General features: G+C 50.6%; 1 protein-coding gene across 1 annotated transcript; it reads right to left on the bottom strand.

Moving 5' to 3' along the window:
• Positions 1–557: 557 nt before the first annotated feature.
• Positions 558–23,076, bottom strand: IRAK1BP1 (interleukin 1 receptor associated kinase 1 binding protein 1). The gene is made up of 4 exons (XM_054162465.1): positions 22,798–23,076; positions 12,559–12,624; positions 2,196–2,326; positions 558–839 (listed from the first exon to the last, which is right to left on the bottom strand). The coding sequence occupies exons 1-4, from the start codon at positions 23,074–23,076 to the stop codon at positions 569–571; spliced, it is 747 nt and encodes a 248-aa protein (XP_054018440.1). The 3' UTR covers positions 558–568.
• Between the last annotated feature and the right edge of the window lie 2,049 nt (positions 23,077–25,125).

Raw genomic sequence — 25,125 nt, 5'->3', positions numbered from 1 at the left:
ATCCATTTCATTAGAAGCAAGCACACTGAGTGTTCAGTCTTCCAGGACTTGGGGTGGGGATTAATTTCCTTCTAGATTTGTGAGGGAAGGTTTAAATACAGCTCACTTTCAGGTGAGAGCACCAAAGCTTTCTCACATCAAACACCTTGCCCTTTCAGAGAGGGCAGAAGAGGCAACTAACTAGCTAAGAACTGTACTTTCAGAATTCATCACACCTCTCATTTTAGGGGACAGAGCTAAGTAAAGGCCAACAGGAACTGGAATATCTCTGGGGAGGGCTGCAGTATGTAAATCTTGCAATACTTTGACTGCTCTCTCTACAGGAGCATGCACTGTGCTGCATTCAAATGACCTGTGCAAAGGAAGAGTTCATCTACTGTGGTTTATTTCTTTGCACCTGGACAGCTCTGTTGAGCAGCCTTCTACTCATGACACAAACCTCGTTCTTAATATCCTCTCTTAATTCTATTTGCTCCCTTAAGAAGTAAAAAAAACAAACCCAAACCCAACAAACAACTCAAGAAAGGATAAAAATTTTATTACAAAACCATGGAGGATTGGAAAGGTTCTAGAGCAACTTGGTTCTTCTGTTTCCTTTCCCCTTTATCTCAAACACAGCAAACACTCTACAAGAAGCATGGGCGGTAGCGTTCTGGATTCTCTCTTGCAGAGTCAGGGCATCTGGGGAGTGTGGCAAAGGGCTGTCTAGGTGACCTCCCCACTCTTTTGTTTCTTCTTCTCTTATTAACAAAGGTTTTCCCAGGGACTGGCCAAACAGGTGACAGACTTCTTGAGCCTTCCGCCGTGTGTTCCCAACAGCAGCCACACAGACTTGCCGGCTGAGAGGCAGAAAAAGCAGCACAGTGACAGGCAGGGCTGAGTGGTGTTTGACTATGCAGCTGCATTCCTGCCAAGCATTTCTGTTTCTAACACCTCAGATTTTCTAGCTGCAGAGAACTCAGGCACATCTCTGTCCCCACCATCTGGGTGATGGCGTAGAGTGTGAGGAGAAGATCACAGAATGGCTTAGGTTCAAAGGGACCTCAGAGATCATACACTCCACCCTCCCTGCCATGGGCAGGAAAGCCTCTCAAGCAGACTTGGCTGCCTAAGGCCTTTTCCAACCTGACTTTGAACATCCCACAACCTCCTTGGGTAGCTAGCATCCTCCTTGGTGATCATTCAACACTTCTGACACCTCTATGCTGCTGTAGTGGCTGGTGCAGAGCAAGGGTTCTGCCCTTGCTTCAGACATTTGGGTGGCTCAGCTGAAAGCATACAAGCACCTATTTAACCTCCCTGGCCTGATTTCCACACTCCTGTGCAGATACAGAGAATCACGGAATGGTAGAGGTTGGGAGTGACCTCTGAAGATCATCAAGTCCAACCTAAAGCAGATCACATAGAAACACAACCAGGCAGGCCTTGGTCTCCCAAGATGGAGACATCACTACTTCTCTGGGCAGCCTGCTCCAGTGCTCTACCACCCTCAAAGTGAACAAGTTCCTTCTCATGTTCAGATGGAACATCTTATGTTCAAGTTTATGCCTCTGAGATACACTCCTGACACCTCCAGAACAGCTGCTAGTTGTACTTGCTCCTTGGACCAGGCATGACTTTTTAGAGGCAAAATCCCAACCATGACTAACCTTCCCTCTCCCCCTGCTCCTCCCCTCCATGTCAATGGGAGCAGCAGGACATTCAACAGTTAATGCCTAAAATATCAGGACTGTGAGCTTCCTATTTTGCTGCTGAGTGTGCACCATACATGGTTCTTTTCAGATCATGCCATCAGCCAAGAGTAATTGGAACTGGCAAGGGCACTTAGAATTACCAGCATCTGGTAACAACACTTGTGCCTTCATGAATAAATACAAATTAAACCCACACTGAAGCAGCCAAAGTCAAATTCTGTCGACCTGCTATGCACAGTAGATTATACTTACAATGGAAATCATGGTTGTTTTTCTTTTATCACACTCTGCTTTCGCAGAGGGACCCTGCAGACAGAGCAAGCTGCATCTCCTAGGCCAAACATGCACATTAATTTATATCTAAAACAAACACTGAGATCTTTGAACAGCCATTCACATCTGAAGGAAGCTATTTGCTCCCATTACAGGGAGTATAAATTATGTATTCACATTGACTGTTAATCTCTGGCTGCAAGAGTTGGGGCAGGGGAGAGACCTTACCGAAGGTTGTCCACAGCTTCTGGCGTATGGTAGAAATGAGGGGGGCTGATGGTAACCGAGGCTCCTAACTTTTCAGTGAGCAGATTGCAAACATTCTGCATTTTGCCAAAATCACTGAATACAATACAGACCTGGGAGTGAACACAGACAGAAGAGAATACAGAATTAACCAGCTTGGAAAAGACCTTCGAGATCATCAAGTCCGACCTATCGCCCAACACCATCCGATCACAGTATCACCAAGGTTGGAAGAGACCTCAAAGATCATCAAGTCCAAAATCAACTCAACCATGGCACCAAGTGCCTCATCCAGGCTCCTCTTAAACACTTCAGTGATGGGGACTCCACCAGCCCCCTGGGCAGCACATCCCAGTGACCAATCTCTCTTGCTGGGAAGAATTTCTTCCTAACATCCAGCCTGAACCTCCCCTGGCACAGCTTGAGACTGTGTCCTCTTGTTCTGGTGCTGAGTGCCTGGGAGAAGAGACCAACCCCCACCTGGCTACAACCTCCCTTCAGGGAATTGTAGAGAGCAATAAGGTCTCCTCTGAACTTCCTCTTCTCCAGGCTAAACAACCCCAGCTCCCTCAGCCTCTCCTCACAGGGCTGTGCTCCAGACCCCTCCCCAGCTTTGTTGCCCTTCTCTGGACACCTTCCAGCAGCTCAACATCTTTCCTAACCTGAGGGCCCCATTTTTCTTTTGATTTCTCCCCCTTTAATTCAGCACTCAAATTAGCATACAGCCAGACAGGTACAAACTGAGGAGAGGCTGAGGGAGCTGGGGGTGTTTAGCCTGGAGAGGAGGAGGCTCAGGGGAGACCTCATTGCTCTCTATAACTACCTGAAGGGAGGTTGTAGCCAGGTGGGGGTTGGTCTCTTCTCCCACGCAACCAGCATCAGAACAAGAGCACACAGTCTCAAGCTGTGCCAGGGGAAGTTTAGGCTGGAGGTGAGGAGAAAGTTCTTCCCAGAAAGAGTAATTTGCCATTGGAATGTGCTGCCCAGGGAGGTGGTGGAGTCCCCATCACTGGAGGTGTTCAAAAAAGGCTTGGATGTGGCACTTGGAGCCCTGGTTTAGTTGTCAGGAGGTGTTAGGTATTAGGTCATAGGTTGGACTTGATCTCTGAGGTCTTTTCCAACCTGAAACTAACTAAACACTGCTGTTTATAACTCAAACATTTCTTTACTTAGAACACTTTTATATAGCTCCAGAGAGGTTTGCAAGAGCACATGTTTCATACAGTGGTCTAAAATTGAGGTTTGAGAAATGCTTTCTGAGAGGAAGTGAGGCATTCTTGGTATGTGGACAATCTGAAGAATGAATGTGCTCTTTGGGACACAGGACTAGATGCCCCCTGGTCCCTCCCTTAGATTACTGGATGTTAATGGTGTAGAAGCCCAAGCATAATGATGTGGAAAACATTTGTCCAGGAAGGATGTTTGCTGTGGAGCATCTGCCTTATGAGGACAGGCTGAGAGATCTGGAGCTGTTTAAGTCTGGAGAAGAGAAGACTGAGAGGGAATATCATAAATACTGCATCCAGTTCTGGGCTCCCCAGTTCAAGAGGGACAGGGATCTACTCGAGAGAGTCCAGCAGAGAGCTACAAGGATGATGAAGGGACTGGAGCACTGCCTGGTGAGGAGAGGCTGAGAGACCTAAGGGTTTTTAGTCTGGAGAAGATGACTGAGAGGGGATCTGATCAATGTCTATAAGTATCTGAGGGCTGGGTGCCAGGAAGGAAGGGACAGCCTCTGCTCACTTCTGCCCTGTGACAGTACAAGGGGCAATGGATATAAACTACAGCACAGGAGGCTCTACCTCAACATGAGGAGGAACTTCTTCACTGTGAGGGTCACAGAGCACTGGAGCAGGCTGCCCAGAGAGGTTGTGGAGTCTCCTCTGGAGACTTTCAAGCCCTGTCTGGATGCATTCCTGTGTGACCTGTGCTGGATTCTGTGGTCCTGCTCTGGCAGGGGGGGTTGGACTTGATGATCTTTAGAGGTCCCTTCCATCCCCTAACATCCTGTCATCCTATGACACATTTTAATCTCAAACATGAGGTTCAAGCAAACTAATCTATGAGACTAAACTCAGCCTAGCCCAGTCTGACCTGCAGTGGGCTTGAAACCCTTGTGTTGGCTACACAGACGTGCTCCAGTGCCTACAGAGAACTGGGCACATCAGATTTGCATTCATAACAATTTCAACATCTAGCTGTCTGTGGGCTTGGCAACAAGAAGCATTAAGTACAAGTGCATTGAGCATTCAGGTGCTTTCCCAAGTGCTACAATGCAGGCATCACTATCAGGCCTGGACAGAAAGCCCTACAGCCCTCCTTGCAGGAAAGTGCCACCAGTCAGGGTGCCCAGGGTTGCCCAGGGAGGTGGTAGAAGCCTCATGCCTGGAGGGTTTTAAGGCCAGGCTGGATGTGGCAATGAGCAACCTGATCTAGTCAGGTGGCAACTTTCCAGGCAGGAGCCTGCCTTTTTCTGTGGCAGAGCACAGTTGCCAGGAGTGAGGCTGCTACAACATTCAGGAATCCTGGGTTCAGAACTCTTCTTCAGAAGCACTAAACCCTCATCTTGACCTCCCAGTAAAATGCTCTCACCACCAAGTCACCCTCATCTTCTTAGAATCATCGAATTGTCAGGCTTGAAGGGACCTCAGGGATCACCTAGTTCCAGCCCCCCTGCCATGGGCAGGGACACCTCACTCTAGATCAGGTGTTCTTGCTTAGCCCTGACTATTCCCTATCTTTTTGCATACTAATACATCTTCAACAGCTAGGAAGAAAAAAAGCTGTGGTAAAGAAAATCCCACTGCCAACCCCTGGACATAGTCACCCTTGTGATTGCTGCAGCCCATGCAGCAGTTTATCCCAGTGAAGGTGTAGGGTACAGAAATCCAAGTACTGGCCTGTCAGCTGCACTGCTTCTTTGGGCACAGCACAGATTAACCTTGTGGAAAATGAGGTAAGTGGAAGGAAGTAGAGACAGGAGGAGGAAGTTACTTCATAGACAGGGTAAGATAAAAATGGGTATCAACAATTATCACAAAGTAATTAATGCACACACCTTGTTACCCTTGGTAGCCTCTCAGTGTGCTACATGTACCTCATGCTGGCTTGAATCCTTGCACTGGCTCCGTGGCTCTTCACTCAACTGAGCCAAAGCTGGGCTTAGGGCCTTGAAAACTGACCATGATGGAGTGGCAGGGCAATTCCATCTCCTACAAGGACAAAGGATCACACTTGTTGTGTGAAACTGTGCCAAGTCTGCATCTCAGCTGCACACTCTTCATAGAATCAGCCAGGTTGGAAGAGACCTCCAAGGTCATCAAGTCCAACCAATCACCCAACCCTATCTAATCAACCAGACCATGGCACTAAGTGCCTCAGCCAGGCTTTTCTTAAACACCTCCAGGACATTGACCACCCCACCTCCCTGGGCAGCACATTCCAATGGCCAGTCTCTCTTGCTGGGAAGAATTTTATCCTAAGATCAAGCCTAAGCTTCCCCCTGGCACAGCTTGAGACTGTGTCCTCTTGTTCTGGTGCTGGTTGCCTGGGAGAAGAGACCAACCCCCACCTGGCTACAACCTCCCTTCAGGTAGTTGTAGACAGCAAGAAGGTCTCCCCTGAGCCTCCTCTTCTCCAGGCTAAGCAACCCCAGCTCCCTCAGCCTCTCCTCCCAGGGCTGTGCTCCAGACCCCTCCCCAGCTTTGTTGCCCTTCTCTGGACACCTTCCAGCAGCTCAACATCTTTCCTAACCTGAGGGGCCCAGAACTGGACACAGGACTCAAGGTGTGGCCTAACCAGTGCTGAGCACAGGGGCAGAATGACCTCCCTGCTCCTGCTGGCCACACTATTCCTGATGCAGACCAGGATGCCATTGGCCTTCTTGGCCACCTGGGCACACTGCAGGCTCATGTTCAGCCTGCTGTCAACCAGCACCCCCAGGTCCCTCTCTGCCTGGCTGCTCTCCAGCCACTCTGTCCCCACCCTGAGCACTGCATGGGCTTGTTGTGGTCAAAGTGTAGAACCCAGCACTCAGGCTTGTTAAATCTCATCTGCAGCTCAGGGGTTGGATTGCTTTCTAGAAGGTGCAGTAGCAATCTGAACAAAGACTGAAGATGAAGCTAAGCCCAGATTTCTTTCTTTAGTGGGAGTTCTCACCATATATAAAAAGCATACATCCCCTTGTGCTGTTTTGCCAAAAACCTGTCATATTTTGTGGAAAGTTGCAAGTCTGACTGTGAGGACTGTCACAGTGTCTTCCAGATTGCTATCAGTGTTCACATGATTATAGTCTCCTCAAGGGGATGAGACAAAAGAATGGTCAAACAGGGGAACTGTGGGTCTCAAGCAAGAGGTAAGCTGCTCAGACTGGGGCAGTTCTTCTGGGCACTCAGGAAGGTGGTTGTTAAAAAGGAAACACATAATCAAGTACCCTCTGGGGCAAAACTGTGACCTCTTCTTCCCCTAAAAGTCAGTTTTCATTTAGAGCTAGATGCAGAAAAACTCCATGAACATTAACAGAGGATATCCAAGCATTAGAATTTAAAGCAGTGGTTCCATTTCTTCAGTAAATTAATGATGAAGGTTAAAAAGAGTGAAAAAAGGTATGCAAAAACATGATGACATCATAAGGGTTGGGTAAGGCTGTAGAGGATAAGAAGTTATGGTCTGGCAGGAGGCAAATATATTAAGAAATGCACAAACCCAACATAATCTTCATCCCATGAGATGATCATGCAATGAATGATCTATGATGAGCATTGTAGAGCTCTGTAATCTCCCAGACAACTTCAGCCTTCTGGGTTTTTTCCTTTGCTCCAGCACGGATTTAAAATTGATCACAGGCTCACAGGATGTTAGGGACTGGAAGGGACCTCAGGAGATCATTGAGTCCAACCCCCTGCCAGAGCAGGACCATAGAATCCAGCACAGGTCACACAGGAACACATCCAGATGGGGCTTGGAAGTCCCTGGAGAAGGAGACTCCACAACATCTCTGGGCAGCCTGCTCCAGTGCTCTGTGACCCTCCCAGTGAAGAAGTTCCTCCTCATGCTGAGGTGGAACCTCCTGTGCTGTAGTTTATATCCATTGCCCCTTGTCCTATCACAGGGTGCAAGTGAGCAGAGCCTGTCCCCTGCCTCTTAACTCTCAGCCCTCAGATATTTATAAACATTAGATCTTCTCTCAGTCTTGTCCAGACAAAACAGCCCCAGGTCCCTCAGCCTCTCCTCACAGGGCATTGCTCCAGTCCCTTCATCATCCCTGTAGCTCTCTGCTGGACTCTCTTGAGTCCTCTCTGTCCCTCTTGAACTGGGGAGCCCAAAACTGGATGCAGTATCTCCTTAAAATGGAAAGCATATCTTGAGTTCTTACCTCTACCTTAAAATAGCTACTTGTCTGGGAATGTCTTCAGCCTCCAGAAAACTCTTCAGAGAAGGGATGAAAACAGTTCACAGAATGAAACAATGCCTGACTTCCAGGAAGACCTCCACTCTGGACTTCCAGAGGGCAGACTTCAGCTTACTCAAGGAACTAACTCAGAGGGTTCCTTGGGATAAAGCCCTTAAAAACAAAGGGGTCCAGGAGGGCTGGACCTGCTTCAAGGAAGAACTGTTGAAGACACAGGATCAGGCTGTGCCAATGTGCCGGAAGAGGAGCCGCCGGGGCAGACGGCCAGCCTGGATGGGTGATGAGCTTCTAAAAGAACTAAGGGAAAAGAAGAGGGTGTATCATCTTTGGAAGAAAGGGGAGGCAACCCATGGGATGTTTAAGGATGTTGCTAGATCATGTGGGAAGAAAATTAGGGAGGCAAAAGCACATTTGGAGCTTAGACTGGCCTCTGCAGTGAAGGACAACAAAAAGTCCTTCTATAAATACATGAATAGCAAGAGGAAGGGCAGGGACAACCTCCACGCCTTGGTGGACATGGAGGGAAATGGTGTATCAAAGGATGAGGAAAAGGCAGAAGTACTTAGCACCTTCTTTGCCTCAATTTTTACTAGCAGGACAGAATGTCTTCCAGACAGCTGGCCTGCAGAGCTCTTCTCCCAGGCAGCCAGTGCCAGAACAAGAGGACACAGTCTCAGGCTGCACCAGGGGAGGTTTAGGTTGGATGTGAGGAAGAAGTTCTATACAGAGAGAGTGATTGCCCATTGGGATGGGCTGCCTGGGGAGGTGGTGGAGTCACCATCATTGGAGGTGTTCAGGAGGAGACTTGATGGGGTGCTTGGTGCCATGGGTTAGTTGTTTAGGTGGGTTGGATTGGTTGAGGGGTTGGACGCGATGATCTTGGAGGTCTCTTCCAACCTGGTTTATTATTATTATTATTTTCCATGGAACACAGGTATCATGGCAATACTCTTTAGTAAAGGAGCAGAAGTTCATTTAAAATTCATTGCTTGTGCTGAAGTATGCAAACACAGTGGTCAATGGGACTTCATTGGTTTATGAAGCTGCACTAATGAAACAAGTACACACATAAAGGGGGAAGGCAGGAGAAACTAATCTCTGCATAAAGAGCGACCATCCTGCTGCCTTAGTGTGCAGGGCAGCCAAACCAGCAGGGCTCTGGGAAGATTTTTCAGCTCCTGACACCCAGATCCCTGGCAACCATACACTTTTGAACAGCAGTCAAAAGCTGGCCCAAGCAGCCTCATGCTAAATCTCTTTCCATATACAGTCTCCCAGAGGGACCTTGGCAGGCTGCAGAGCTGAGCCCATGACAACCTCATGAGGTTCAACAAGACCAAGTGCAAGGTGCTGCATTTGGTCAGGGCAATCCCAAGCACTGATATAGGCTGGGCAGGGACTGGCTTGAGAGCAGCCCTGAAGAAAAGGGCTTGGGGGTGCTGGGGGATGAGAAGCTCAACAGGAGCCAGCAGGGAGCACTTGCAGCCCAGAAAGCCAAGCAGAGCCTGGGATGCAGCAAGAGAAGCATAGCTAGCAGGGCCAGGGAGGTGATTCTCCCCCTCCACTCTGCTCTGGTAAGACCCAATCTGGAGCACTGTGTCCAGTTCTGGAGCCCTTATTACAAAAAAGATCTGGAGGTACTGGAAGGTGTCCAGAGAAGGGTCATGAGGATGAGCACAGGGCTGGAGCTGCTCTGCTACAAGGTCAGACTGAGAGTTGGGGCTGTTCAGTCTGGAGAAGAGAAGGCTCCGAGGAGACCTAATTGTGGCCTTCTAGTATCTGAAGGGGGCTACAAGAAAGCTGGGGAGGGACTTTTGAGGGTGTCAGGGAGTGACAGGACTGGGGGGAATGGAACAAAACTAGAAATGGGTAGATTGAGACTGGCTGTTAGGAAGATGTTATTCCCCCTGAGGGTGGTGAGAGCCTGGCACAGGTTGTCCAGGGAGATGGTGGAAGCCTCATCCCTGGAGGTGTTTGCAGCCAGGCTGGATGTGGCTGTGAGCAACCTGCTGTAGTGTGAGGTGTCCCTGCCCATGGCAGGGGGGTTGGTACTGGCTGGTCACCATCCCTGGAGGTGTTCAAGAGGGGCTTGGATGTGGCACTTGGTGCCATGGTCTAGTCAGGAGGTCTGTGGTGACAGGTTGGACTCAATGATCTTTGAGGTCTCTTCCAACCTTAGTGATACTGTGATACTGTGATCCTTGAGGTCCCTTCCAACCCTAACAATTCTGTGATTCTATGAAACAGCTATCACCTTATTGCCAGCCTCCAGGTTTACTTCATCTGGATCTGCAAATTTGCTGATTTAAGTTTGGTGGTCTAAAAAGATCCACTGACTTAAAGCACAAGTTTCCCCTCAGTGAATGCTTCCAGCACAGCATTTTTTTTTCCTTACTACAGCATGAACATGCAAAAATATGCTCCCTTGAGCTGCTTCTGAAGTAAATGGGATTATTCCTGTAATATCTAGCTTCCACACAGCACTTGCTACCTAAGGAATTCCAAGTCACTTACCTAGGAAACAATTAGTTTTGCTTTACTTGCAGCTAGCTGATGGCAGAGCCACGTAGCATAGACCAAAGGCCAGCTGCTGTTCACCTGCTGGTTTAAGCAGCTCTAGATTATGGCAGCCACCCTACTGTAGTCCCCCATGCACTCTTGCCCTCTGCCTTCCAATGCCTCCAGTTCAGGGAGCTCAAATAATAAGACCAAGTGCAAGGTCCTACATCTGGCTTGGGGCAAGCCCAAGCACTGATATGGGCTGGGCAGGGACTGGCTTGAGAGTCCTGAAGAAAAAGACTTGGGGGTGCTGGGGGAGGAGAAGCTCAACAGGAGCCAGCAGTGAGCACTTGCAGCCCAGAGAGCCAAGCAGAGCCTGGGTTGCAGCAAGAGAAGCAGAGCCAGCAGGGCCAGGGAGGTGATTCTCCCCCTCCACTCTGCTCAGACCCCACCTGGAGTACTGTGTCCAGTTCTGGACACAGAAAGAAGAAAGATCTGGAGGTGCTGGAAGGTGTTCAGAGAAGGGCCACAAGGATGATCAGAGGGCTGGAGCTCCAATCCCATGAGGACAGACTGAGAGGGACTGTTCAGTCAGGAGAGGAGAAGGCTCTGAGAAGACCTTCTTGTGGCCTTCCAGTATCTTAAGTGGGCTACAAGAGAGCTGGGAAAGGATTTCTTAGGGTGTCAGGTAATGACAGAACTAGGGGTATGAAGCAAAACTAGAAATGGGTGGATTGAGATTGGATGTTAAGAAGAAGTTGTTCCCCATGAGGGTGGTGAGAGACTGGCACAGGTTGCCCAAGGAGGTGGTGGAAGCCTCATCCCTGGATATTTTGAAGGCCAGGCTGGATGTGGCTGTGAGCAACCTGCTGCAGTGTGAGGTGTCCCTGCCCATGGCAGGGGGGTTGGAACTGGCTGAGCCTTGAGGTCCCTTCCAACCCTGACAGTTCTGTGATTCTGGGGGGGTAGAGGGGAGGGGGCAAGCTAATCTGGAAATAAAAAGTTATTAACTGGTGGAGCTTTCTGAAGTGACCTATCACCTGATCTACTAAATGGAACTCCCTGCAGGGGGTATCACAGTACATTAGAGGTTGGAAGGGACCTCCAGAGATCATTGGTTCCAACCTGCTAGAGGGCAGGAAGGGCTGGGGGGAAAGGAGAGTGCAGAATCATGGCTTTGCTTACACTGCCACAGAATGACAAGTGCAGAGCCTTACAACCAAGTGTTTCCCTTCTGTAGTGTCATGCAATGCAGGGAAAGCCCAGAGCTGAGAAGGAAAGGATTCTTTTTATAGCACAGCAGCAGAACACAGGTTCTGCACACAACCACAGAAGGCTGCAGCTGACCTCTGCTTCAGACTGCAGTCCTGCAATGGTTTCTTTCTGCCTTTCCTGTCGAGAACATCTACTCCCTGGTATGAGGAAAGACAGCCTGCACGTTTTCTTTGCTCTACATTTCTTCTGGGGGGGTTTTGTTTGTTTGTTTGGAGTTTGGTTGTTTTGGGTATTTTTTGGTGTGGGTTTTTGTGTGTGTGTGTCTTGGGGGGGTGGGTGTATGGGTGTGGGGTGTGGGGGGGAGGGTGTGGAGGGTGTGGGGGTGGTGGGGGGTGTGTGTAGAGGGTGTGTGTGTGGGGGGTGTGTGTGGGGGGTGGGGTGTGTGGAGGGTGTGTGTGGAGGGTGTGTGTGGAGGGTGTGTGTGGAGGGTGTGTGTGGAGGGTGTATGAGAGGGTGTGTGGGGGAGGTGTGGGGGTGTATGGTGTGTGTGGGGAGATGTGGGGAGGGGAGGGGTGGAGGGGGAATTGGAGGGTGGTGTGGGAGGGGTGTGTGTGAGGGTATGGGTATGTGTATGTGGGGTGGTGGTGTGTGGGGGGGGTGGGGGGGATGTGGGTATGTGTATGTAGGGGTGGTGGTGTGTGTGGGGTGTGGGTGTGAGGGTGGAGGGGTATGGGTGTGGGGAGGTGTGGCTGGGGGAGGGGTGGAGAGGGAGTGGGGGGTGGTGTGTGTGGGGGTGTGTGTGGGGTATGGGTGTGTGTATTTGGGGGGGGTGGTGGGTGTGAGGATGGGGGGGTATGGGTGTGGGGAGGTGTGGGTGGGGGAGGATGTGTGTGGGGGTGTTTGGGAGTGTGGGTATGTGTATGTGGGGGGGTGGTGTGGGTGTGAGGGTGGAGGGTGTGGGTGTGGGGGGGTGTGGGTGGGGTAGAGGGGGAGTGTAGGGGGGTGGTGTGGGGGGTGTCTGGGGTGTGTGTTGGGGGGAGGGGGAGTGTTTGTTTGGGGGTGTGTGTTTGGTTGGGGGGTGTGTGTTTGGGGAGGGTGTTTGGGGGTGTGTGTTTGGGGAGGGTGTTTGGGGGTGTGTGTTTGGTTGGGGGGTGTGTGTGTTTGTTTGGGGGGGGGTGGTGGTGTTTGTTTGGGGTTGATTTGGTGATGTTGAATACATACCTCTGCTTCCACTTGGTAAGTATTTTCTACTCTAGTAAAATCCTCTGTTACAGTCATGTTTTCCTCCTAGAACAAAGTAAGAAAGAATGTAATCTTAGAAGGGCAGAAACTCTGCTGGAAAGGTGTGGACACCGTGCCCTGTGCAAAGGGGAACTGGTTTTGCCTTATTCCTTAGCAACAGAAATATGGAATTTTCCATGCAAAGCTCTTCACTTAAAAAACTAGCAGGATGTTAAAGGCTTCTTGACATTATTTAAAGTGAATTACACACTACCTCCATAATGTAATCTCTCTGCTGTTCACTTGAAGAGAACAATAAGGTCTGAAAAGTGACTGCTAGTGTGCAACTAAATTCACCTGCTTCAAAAAAAAAAAGCCCCAACAACTTAGAAGCTTCAATTGTTTTCAGAATGTTACTATGTGAAAAGTGTTTTTCAGGTCCCTAATGTAAGATGTTTTCAGAGTAGTGGCTTGGAGATACTGAACAAAGGTAGAGAATCCCTCCAGCTACACCTGATTGTATGACCGAGCTTGCTAGCAGTATAAGAGAAGGCTCCGAGGAGACCTTCTTGTGGCCTTCCAGGATCTGAAGGGGGCCACAAGAAAGCTGGGGAGGGACTTTTGAGGGTGTCAGGGAGTGATAGGACTGGGGAAGATGGAGCAAAACTAGAAATGAATAGATTCAGATTGGTTGTTAGGAAGAAGTTCTTCCCCAGGAGGGTGGTGAGAGCCTGGCACAGGTTGCCCAGGGAGGTGGTGGAAGCCTCCTGCCTGGAGGTGTTTGCAGCCAGGCTGGAGGTGGCTGTGAGCAACCTGCTGTGGTGTGAGGTGTCCCTGCCCGTGGCAGGGGGGATTGGAACTGGCTGATCCCTGAGGTCCCTTCCAACCCTGCCAATCCTGTGATTCACCCACTTCTCTTTTGGGAAGTAGTCTGCATGAACACTTTTTATTGTAAAATTACCACAAACACAACAGAAAGCAGAACTCACAATTGAGCTGTAAATCAAACCTTTTTGTTCAATGCTCATGAGCTGCAGGGAAGCACATAATAAGCCTTCCAATTACCTTAAAAGTTTAAATCTATTTGCATAGGAAGACAATCCTTGCTTTCAGCACTGGCACACTGCAAGAGATGATTTCTGTGTCAGATTTGTTCCTACTGAGGCTCACATCTTCAAGCTTATCATGTAGCATTCATGCATGTATTTCTCTAAATGACATTAATCATGGGAAGCATTTTCCTTTTAAAATACCATATGGAAATTGGATCCACAATTACCATTTCACAGCAGCCTACAAGCAAGACATGTTAGAATTGCAATGTTATGATTGATTGGCAGTGCCCAAATTCAAGCCCAGCAGTCCTGGGTTTGGATACTCTCTTCTAGTAAGCACAAGGACCCAGGGCCAGTTAAGTCTCTAAAAACTCTCATTCTCCTTTTGCAGTCCTAGGTTTGAGGTATTTTGGCAGCATGTCTGGCTGGTGCTTGGTTAAAGAGTGCTCAAGTCAGTGCAGCACCGACAGCTCCTTTGAGTCACAGAATGGAGCAAATCTTACTGTTTAGGATAGAATCAAACTGCAGCTGTGTGGCCATTCAGCAAGACTTGGAGAGACTGAGAGCTGGGCAAAGAGGAGATTCATCAGGATAAGTGCAGAGTCCTGGGAAGGAATAATAAACTGCACCAGTGCTGGTTACAGGTTAGGAGGTGATCTGCTAAGGAGCAGCCCCATGGAGAAAACCTGGGAGTGCTGGTGGGCAACAAGTTCTGCATGGGACAGCAATGTGCCCTGGGGGCCAAGAAGGCCATGGGGATCCTGGGGTGCATACAGAGGAGTGTGTCCAGCAGATCCAAGGAGGTTCTCCTCCCCCTCTACTCTGCCCTGGTGAGACCATACCTGGAATATTGCATCCAGTTCTGGGCTCCCCAGTTCAAGAGGGACAGGGATCTACTTAAAAGAGTCCAACAGAGGGCTGCAAGGATGATTAAGAAACTGGAGCACTGCCTGATGAGGAAAGGCTGAGAGCCCTGGGGCTGTTTAGTTTGGAGAGGACTGAGAGGGGATCTGATCAATGTCTATAAATATGTGAGAGCTGGGTGTCAGGAAGGAAGGGACAGCCTCTGCTCACTTGTGCCTTGTGATGGGACAAGGGGCAATGGATGGAAACTACAGCATAGGAGGGTCCACCTCAGAGAGGTTGTGGAGTCTCCTTCTCTGAAGACTTTCCAGCCCTGTCTGGATGTGTTCCTGTGCAACCTGTGTTAGATTCTATAGTCCTGCTCTGGCAGGGGGGGTTGGACTCTAGTATCTCCAGAAGTCCCTTCCAACCCCTAGCATCCTGTGATCCTGTGAGCTGCCAAGAAAAGCTTTTTTCTGGAGTCCACACCTGTCTTAAACAGCTAAGCACACAGCTCAGCTTTCTCCTACAGCTCACGTTTTGCAGAAAGAACTGTGCCGTCAGACTAAACAAAGACAAAGTGCTTTTGTTTTCCCTTACGCCCGCTTTCTAATCCTTTAAACAAAAGAAGTTCTCTTGCCTGCTAACCGGATTAACATCCTTCAGTGGCTTTGCCCTGCCAGGGGTCCCTGTGCGTTTCAGGACGGTGCCATCCTGTGGCTGCAGGGCGCTATTGCAGGACCAATGCATCCGGAGCGACAAAGAGCACTTGGTGCCACCTCATATAAAACTGCTCTCAGGTCCAATTATCATCCTCCCAGGCTTGACAACATTGAAGGTAAACGAGAGGAATAATTGCTGAGGTCATAGGCTGGACAGATGGGCAGAGTCCAAGGGCAGGAGATTGAACACATCCAAGCGCCAGGTTCTGCACATTGGCCACAGCAACCCCATGCAGAGCTACAGGCTGGGGGCAGAGTGGCTGAGAGGAGCCAGGCAGAGAGGGACCTGGGGGTGCAGGTCGACGGTAGACTGAACATGAGCCTGCAGTGTGCCCAGGCAGCCAAGAGGGCCAATGGCCTCCTGGCCTGCATCAGGAACAGTGTGGCCAGCAGGAGCAGGGAGGTCATTCTGCCCCTGTACTCTGCATTGGTTAGGCCGCACCTCGAGTACTGTGTCCAGTTCTGGGCCCCTCAGTTTAGGAAGGAGGTTGACTTGCTGGAGAGTGTCCAGAGAAGGGCAACAAAGTTGGTGAGGGGTTTGGAACACAGCCCTGTGAGGAGAGGCTGAGGGAGCTGGGGTTGCTTAGCCTGGAGAAGAGGAGACTCAGGGGTGACCTTATTGCTCTCTACAATTACCTGAAGGGAGGCTGTAGACAGGCAGAGGTTGGTCTCTTCTCTCAGGCAGCCAGCACCAGAACAAGAGGACACAGTCTCAGACTGCGCCAGGGGAGGTTTAGGTTGGATGTGAGGAAGAAGTTCTATATAGAGAGAGTGATTACCCATTGGAATGGGCTGCCTGGGGAGGTGGTGGAGTCACCATCACTGGAGGTGTTCAGGAGGAGACTTGATGGGGTGCTTGGTGCCATGGGTTAGTTGTTTAGGTGGTGTTGGATTGGTTGATGGGTTGGACATGATGATCTTGAAGGTCTCTTCCAACCTGGTTTATTCTATGTATTCTATGTATAAGGTAGTCCCCTGTGATACATCTGCTGTTAGATACTGGACAGGAGTGTCTGGACAAATACAGTCAAGACAGGTGAGGTGACAACAGAACTTGGAATCAACACTTGGGCACAGAATCACAGAAACATTCAGGTTGGAAAAGACCCTCAGGAGCACCAACTCCAACCCAGAACCCTACTCTACAAGGGTCACCCCTAAACCAGAGCCCCAAGCACCACAGCCAAACCACCTTGAAACACAGCCAGGCTTGGGGACTCAACCACCTCCCTGGGCAGCACATTCCAAGCCCTGACCACTCTTGCCATAAAAAAAATGTTTCAGAGTCTCACAGCATCACCAAGGTTGGAAGAGACCTCAAAGATCATCAAGTCCAAACTGTCACCACAGACCTCATGAGTAGACCACGGCACCAAGTGCCACATCCAATCCCCTCTTGAACACCTCCAGGGACGGTGACTCCACCACCTCCCTGGGCAGCACATTCCAAGCCCTGACCACTCTTGCCATCAAAAAATGTTTCCTAATGTCCAGTCTAACAACATCATCAAAACCAAAAGGCTTTTTTGCCCCCTACTGCTTATGTCTTCTGAACATATTTTGGCTGAGGAATTATCTATTTGATTGCAATAATCACAGGTAAAAAGAATACTTTTCACTATGTCTTCAGGAGAAGTACACTTGTCATGTATCAGGTATTGTGGACTTCTGGAATAGATTCACAAAATGGTTTGGACCATAGAGATCAGCCAGTTCCAACCCCCCTGCCATGGGCAGGGACACCTCACACTCCAGCAGGTTGCTCACAGCCACATCCAGCCTGGCTGCAAACACCTCCAGGGATGAGGCTTCCACCACCTCCCTGGGCAACCTGTGCCAGGCTCTCACCACCCTCATGGGGAACAACCTCTTCCTAATAACCAATCTGAATCTACTCACTTCTAGTTTTCCATTCTCCCCAAGTCCTACCATTCCCTGACACCCTCAAAAGTCCCTCCCCAGCTTTCCTGTAGCACCCTTCAGATACTGGAAGGCCACAATTAGGTCTCCTCAGAGCCTCCTCTTCTCCAGACTGAACAGCCCCAACTCTCAGTCTGACCTTGTAGCAGAGCACCTCCAGCCCTGTGCTCATCCTCGTGGCCCTTCTCTGGACATCTTCCAGCACCTCCAGATCCTTCCTGTAATAGAGGCTCCAGAACTGGACACAGTGCTCCAGGTGGGGTCTCAGCAGAGTGGAGTAGAGGGGGAGAATCCCCTCCCTCGACCTGCTGGCCACACTTCTCTTGCTGCACAGTACAGTAGCAGCACAGTATCACTAAGGTTGGAAGAGACCTCAAAGATCATCGAGTCCAACCTGTCACCACAGACCTCAGCCCAGGCTCTGGTTGGCTTTCTGGGCTGCAAGTGCTCACTGCTGGCTCCTGTTGAGCTTCTCATTCCCCAGCACCCCCAAGTCTTTTTCTTCAGGGCTGCTCTCAAGCCAGTCCCTGCCCAGCCTATATCAGTGATTGGGATTGCCCTGACCCAGATGCAGGACCTTGCACTTGGTCTTGTTGAACCTCATGGGGTTGTCATGGGCCCAGCTCTGCAGCCTGTCAAGGTCCCTCTGGATGGATCCCTTCCCTCCAGTGTGTCTGCTGCACCACACAGCTTGGTGTCATCAGCAAACCTGCTGAGGGTGCACTCAGTGCCTCTGTCCATGTCACCAACAAAGATGTTGAACAAGCCTGGTCCCAGGACTGATCCCTGAGGGACTCCACTTGGCACTGGCCTCCACCTGGCCATGGTCCCATGGACAGCCACTCTTTGGGGGCAGCCATCAAGCCAGTTCTTTATCCACTGATTTGTCCATCCATGGAACCCATCCTGCACCAGCTTGGATTTTTAGGCAACATGGCCAATGCAAATTGTTAAGGCAGAGTGATTAAGGGAAACAAGTTGTCATCTCCATACCACTCCCCAAATAAATCAGAGCTGGTAAATACAAAAATCCATTTGGTTCAGGAGACAGAGGCAAAAATGTGACTTTAGAGCAGCTGGGCTGAGTAATAGAGATTGGTCTCCCCATTGATTTTTACTTTCCCTGCAGGCTTTAAAGCAGATTCCATGCTCTGAATTGCTGCATATACTTACAGCACTCTATAAATAAATGCTACTGTGTGAATCTCTTTCTGATTAAAACCCTGTGTAAATATATATGGAAATCAGGTGCTGCCCCCAGGCATCCTGACAAGCTGCCAATGCAAGCTCCTGCTGCTAAAAAGGTTGGGCACTCCTGATCCCACAGGCTTCCTGCAACAACAAGGGTTAATTGTTCCATGGGGTAATTAAAAACCAAATAAACCAACAAGATAGAAGAGCTACCTGATTTCTGAAGAGGCCTTAAATAAGCTTGCAACAACTAGAACTGTGTGGAGATTGTGGGGAGAAATGTTACACTGGTCTGCAAGTGATGTGAGCAAATGCAGTGAAGAACAAATTGCCAGCAGTGAGACTTTGTTAGCAGAAATGCTACAAGGCAAATGAAAGCTCCAGTGGAGGAGTGATTTAAAACTGGATGAAACAAAGCACTAAAAATTAGACTGCAGGGAACTACTCTGGGGGGAAAAAAAAAAACCACCAACACAACAACCAACCAAAACCAAACTTCATGTTGTGTTTCTCAGAGTTCCCTGGAGCTAACACTTTGCTAACACTGAGAAACACACAATTTAAAGCAGCATTTCACAGCCCCTCAAGTCAGTAGAAAGAATTAACATTGCCATACTTTAATGCACAGAATCATAGAATGGTTAGGGTTGGAAGGGACCTCAGGGATCAGCCAGTTCCAACCCCCCTGCCATAGGCACCTCACACTACAGCAGGTTGCTCACAGCCACCTCCAGCCTGGCTGCAAACACCTCCAGGGATGAGGCTTCCACCACCTCCCTGGGCAACCTGTGCCAGGCTCTCACCACCCTCATGGGGAACAACTTCTTCCTAACATCCAATCTGAATCTACCCATTTCTATTATTTTTCCATTCCCCCCAGTCCTATCCCTCCCTGACACCCTCAAAAGTCCCTCCCCAGCTTCCTTGTACACCCCCCCTAAGATACTGGAAGGCCATTATTTGGTCTCCTCACAGCCTTCTCTTCTCCAGACTGAACACCACCAGCCCTCTCACCCTGTCCTCAGCAGCTCTGAAAGAGCAAAAGCTTCCTGTGAAATTATTGCAACTCTAGTGAGACACAGAATGCTCTCACACTGTAAAACACACCACTCTCCACCTGGGTTACACCACCAGGTTCCTCTATCTATGTTCCCTGCTCCCATTAAGTTTCTGAATCTAACTGCAGCACACCCACATATAGCCAGTTGTTTCTCCAGGTCATGCTTAACTGTGCCTGCAGCAGTGGGTACAACCTCTCTAAAGGCACTGCCTACTCCTTTTGTGTGCCATCCACCATGTGCTATCCTAGTACAGTCAGGATCACTGCAAACCTGGCAGTCAGTTATTCAGATTCACTGTAGGCTAAACATTTGCATCTATCTCTTCTAATCTATCCACACTCTGAGGAGCTATTTAATTGCAGCCAGGGGTGAAAACCACTCCATGATCATAGAACCATAGAATTATGAGGGCTGGAAGGGACCTCAAGGATCAGCCAGTTCCAAGCCCCTTGCCATGGGCAGGGACACCTCACACTGGATCAAGTTGCTCACAGCCACATCCAGCATGGCCTGGAAAACCTCCAGGGATGAGGCTTCCACCACCTCCCTGGGCAACCTGTGCCAGCCTCTCACCACCCTCCTGGGGAACAACTTCTTCCTAACATCCAATCTGAATCCACCCACTTCTAGTTTTGCTCCATTCCCCCTAGTCCCATCACTCCCTGACACCCTCAAAAGCCTGACAGCTCACCATGATGGTGGGTACAAAGCTTATTGTTTTCTCTAATAAAAATAAATGCATGATGAGCTGCCTTGTATTTTGCTGCTCCACCAGACTTTAAACTCCTATTAACTCACTTAATAGAAACTGGAGGCATTCAACCTGGTAAAAATCCATTAAAAATCCACCATTCCAGACTGAGCAAGTCATTCTGACGGCAACAGAATCACGTTCCCTGTGACAGACACATACCCAGCTGTGTGTTCAGTTAAAACACAGGAAGCAGGACCACATTTCTAGCCCAGAGCAGTCTCCACACTGGTGATACCTTTTAGGGTGTCAGGTAGTGATAGGACTAGGGGGAATGGACCAAAACTAGAAGTGGGGAGATTCAGATTGGATGTTAGGAAGAAGTTCTTCCCCGTGAGGGTGGTGAGAGCCTGGCACAGGTTGCCCAGGGAGGTGGTGGAAGCCTCATGCCTGGAGGTGTCTGCAGCCAGGCTGGATGTGGCTGTGAGCAACCTGCTGTGTGAGGTGTCTCCTGCCCATGGCAGGGGGCTTGGAACTTCATGATCCTTGAGGTCCCTTCCAGCCCTAACAATTCTATGATTCCATGATCTAGTGCCATAGCTGCAACATAACCTCTCTCTAAAATCAGGGGGCAAGGGATCTTTCATATTGCCTTCTTCATACCTGAACAAATGCTTTCTTCAGCTGCTTCAGAATCAAAGAGCTGGGGTCAACAGTTTATCTTTAAATGCATGCAGCAGTTGAGGTGTGGGGGATGCCATTGCAGGGCAAGGGAGGTGATTCTCTCCCTCTGCTCAGCTCTGGTGAGACCCCACCTAGAGTACTGCCTCCAGTTCTGGAGTCCCTATTGCAAGAGGGATCTGGAGGTGCTGGAAGGTGACTAGAGAAGGGCCACAAGGATGAGCAGAGGGCTGGAGCACCTCTCCTATGAGGACAGGCTGAAGGAGTTGGGGCTGTTCAGTCTGGAGAAGAGAAGGCTCTGAGGTGACCTCATTGTGGCCTTCCAGTATCTGAAGGGGGCTACAAGAAGGCTGGGGAGGACTGCTCAGGATCTCAGGTAGTGATAGGACTAGGGGGAATGGAATGAAGCTGGAGGTGGGGAGATTCAGGCTGGAGGTGAGGAGGAAGTTCTTCCCCATGAGAGTGGTGAAGCCCTGGAATGGGTTGTCCAGGGAGGTGGTTGGGGCCCTGTCCCTGGAGGTGTTTAAGCCCAGGCTGGATGAGGCTCTGGCCAGCCTGATCTAGTGTGGGGTGCCCCTGCCCATGGCAGGGGGGTTGGAACTAGATGATCCTTGTGGTCCCTTCCAACCCTGACTGATACTATGATCATGCACTACCATGAAATCCTCCTGCAGTTCTTCCATTTTTACTACACTGAATCATTTGGTGTTGACAGCATCTCCCTTTTCCCCACCTCAGTGGTGAATACACTAAAAAGGCATCAGTTTCCCAAGGCATGTCAACAGGAAGTTACTTTCAAGAGCAACCACTTAGACCTTCACAGACCAGCTTTAAGAGTCCTAAATGTGAAGCACTACCCAAAACTGTTGAATAACCCCCTCCCCAAAACCCAAACATCAGCACAACAGCATGTTTGCTGGCAGAAATATGACCTTTACAGAGTGGGTAAAACTTTAAAGCCAAGACTATGCTTCAGTGATTATTACAGAATGGTTTCCTGAGGCCAAGAAACTTATTATGGTAAATGCATTTTCTGAGCCCTGTCACTTCAGCTCTCTTGATCACATCTCGTTTTTCCTTAGCTTTCTACTGAAGTGGAACAAGAAAGAGGGGGGAAAGTTCTGCAGGTGTGGCATATTAAGGGCACCGAGCTGTGGTAATCACAAAGTTGTATTGGTAACTACACATACGAATAGGTGGAGTGATGTTGCTGCCTGCCCCCTTCATCAGTTTCATCCATACGTGCATGAGGATGCTGTCGTTAGTGCAGGAGCAGACAAAACTGTGGAAGCAGGATGGTTTTCACACGCAAAACAAGCAACCTGTTAAGAGAGAGCCCGAGTGGCGACTCTGCGGAGGCTGGCACAGCCGCAGCCCCCTCCAGACACAGGCAGGCTTCCACAGCGGGACCCAGCAGTCGGTGTACTCCCGAGGCAGAGGGACGAACATTCCAAACGCCGATACTGCTCTGCCTACACACACAGCGCCCCACACTCCGGGGCCCCTCAGCGGGGTGTCCTTCCCCTCCAGGATGCCCCAGTCCGGCCGCCGTACCCCCGCTGCCGGCAGGAAGGCACAGAATCAGAGAATCACAGAATTCCAGGGGCTGGAAGGGACCTCGAAAGCTCATCCAGTCCAACCCCCCTGCCAGAGCAGGATCACCTACACCAGATCACACAGGAACACATCCAGGCAAGTTTTGAATATCTCCAGAGAGGGAGACTGCCCTGGGCAGCCTGTTCCCTCATATTTACGTGTAACTTCACATGCCTCAGCTTCGACCCACAGCCCCTTGTGCTGTCGTTGGGCACCACCGAGCAGAGCCTGGCTCCATCCTCTCGGGACTCATCCTTTACATGTGTATAAAGGTTGATGAGGTCACAAGGCGGTCTCCTCTGCCTGCACCTTACCCCGCAGGCTGCAGAGCCGGCTAGTGGAGGCCCCGGATGCCGGGAGGGGCTGCTTTGACCCCCGCAGCTGAGCGGAACTGCCCCGCCTGCCCCCTGCCGCCCGGCACCGAAGAGGATCCCCCCCGCTCCGCCCCCGGCGCTGCAGGAGGCGGCGGCGGCTCTCACCAGGACGCCGCGCTGTCGGGCGCTCTGGGCGATGTACTCCAGCCGGCGGGCCACGCTGCTCCGCGCCGCTCCAGCCGCTTCCTTCCGGCTGCCCAGCCGCAGCGACACCCGCGCCCGGTCCGGCCCGGCGCTCAGCTCCGCGCTGCCGCTCACATGCACCTCCCGCCCGGGCGATGCCGAGAGGCCGCCAGGTCCCGCCGGAGCGGGAGCCGGGGTCGGAGCCGGGGCCGAGGCAAGCTCGGCGAAGACGCGGGCGGGGGGCGGCGCGGCCAGCGACATGGCAGTAGGAGGAGGGGGGGAGGCGGGGGGGGGGGGGAGGCCCTCACGGCTCCATGGCAACGGACGCCGCGCGCCCGCGGCACTCTGGGAGGGGCTCGCGCGATAGCCACACTTCCGCTTCCTGCCGCCGGCACCTGGTTGCGGCGCTGGCGTCACGCGGTCGGCACAGCGAAGCTACTTCCGGTACGAGGCGGAAGTTGCCGCCCGCCGTGCCGGTTCCGCCGTGCTGGGTGGCGAGGTGCGGCGCCTCGGGCGGCTGCGGGTTTCAGCGAGGCTGTGGCGGGGGTGGCGTAGCTGCACCTCTTCTGCGGAACAGCTGATCTGTTTCTGCCAGTTTTGACTTATTTTTTCCAGCACATGTAGTTCCGGAACCACCTCAGAGTGTGAGGAGGAGAGCTGGAGGAAGGGCTGTGGTCGCTCTCTAGTGTAGGAAAGACGGTTTTGTTGTGCCACAGCATGCCCTGTGCTGGCGGCAGTGCCTGCCTAACAGCGATTAAAAAACCTTCTAGCACCAGTGTTGCTGATTGTCTGTGGAGGGATCCTGTGGAGGGAGCTGGGGTTGCTTAGCCTGGAGAAGAGCAGGCTCAGGGGAGAGCTTATTGCTCTCTACAACTACCTGAAAGGAGGTTGTAGACAGGTGGGGGTTGGTCTCTTCTCCCAGGCAACTAGTAACAGAACAAGAGGACACAGTCTCAAGCTGCACCAGGGAAGGTTAAGGCTTGAGGTGAGGAGAAAGTTCTTCCCAGCAAGAGAGATTTGCCGTTGGGATGTGCTGCCCAGGGAGGTGGTGGAGTCACCATCCCTGGAGGTGTTGAAAAAAAAGGACTGGATGTGGCACGTGGAGCCATGGTTTAGTTGTGAGGAGGTGCTAGGTATTAGGTAATAGGTTGGACTTGATGATCTCTGAGGTCTTTTCCAACCTGGCTGATTCTGTGATTCTATGAAAGTCTGATTTTCAGTGTCTTCCAGGACAGGGCCTCAGTCACATCCCTGGGCAACCTGTTCCAGTGTTTCACCACCTGGCAGAGTAAACCACTCTCATTTTAAAGAACTTCCTTATGTCCAACCTAAATCTCCTCTGCTCCAGTTTCAAACCATTGCCCCTCATCCTATCACTATAAGCCCTTCTAAACAGTCCTTCCCCAGCCTTCCTATAGGTGCCCTTCAGGTATTGAAATATACCTGCATGGTCTCCTCAGAGCCTTCTATTCTCCAGGCTGAGCAGCCCCAATTCTTTCAGCCTGTCTTCATAGGAGAGGTGCTTCAGCCCTCTGAGCATCTTGGTGGCCCTCCTCTGGACTCATGCAAGCAGGTGAAGGTGTGTCTGGTGTTAAGGGCCCCAGAGCTGGATACAGCACTCCAGGTGAGGTCTCACCAGAGCAGAGCAGAGTGGCAGAATCACCTCTCTCCACCTACTGGTGACACTTTTTGTGGTGCAGCCTAGGATGCAATTTGTTTTCTGGGCTGCAAGTGCACATTGTTGGCTCATGTCCCCAGGCTAGTTTTTTTGGTGTGTGTGTGTGTGTTCAAGACTAATTTGCCTTAACTGTTGATTAAAAGTGATTTGCCTTTTTATAAAAGGCAGCCCATATCAGACACAATCTCTTGGAGTAGTTACACACATGAAATCTCACACTTCATAACCCAGCACTGTGTTATGAACTTTCTGGGAACACAGTGTCTTGGAGAAGTATTTAAAAAACTGATCACAATTAAGAACTTAATTGGATGATTCATTGGAGACTGGGTATAAAAATAGATGCAAGTTAATCTGTGGAAAAATGCTTTCCTCTGAAACAAGGTCAAGTGTTACTAAACCACAGGATGTTAGGGGTTGGAAGGGACCTCTGGAGATTTTTGAGTCCAACCCCCCTGCCAGAGCAGGACCAGAGAATCCAGCTCAGGTCAAACAGGAACACATCCAGACAGGGCTTGAAAGTCTCCAAAGGAGACTCCACAACCTCTCTGGGCAGCCTGTTCCAGTGCTCTGTGACCCTCACACTAAAGAAGTTCTTCCTCATGTTGAGGTGGACCCTCCTGTGCTGTAGT

This window comes from Dryobates pubescens, chromosome 6 (assembly GCF_014839835.1).
Source record: "Dryobates pubescens isolate bDryPub1 chromosome 6, bDryPub1.pri, whole genome shotgun sequence".
Taxonomy (NCBI): Eukaryota; Metazoa; Chordata; class Aves; order Piciformes; family Picidae; genus Dryobates; species Dryobates pubescens.
This window is presented reverse-complemented; position numbering and strand designations above follow the sequence as displayed.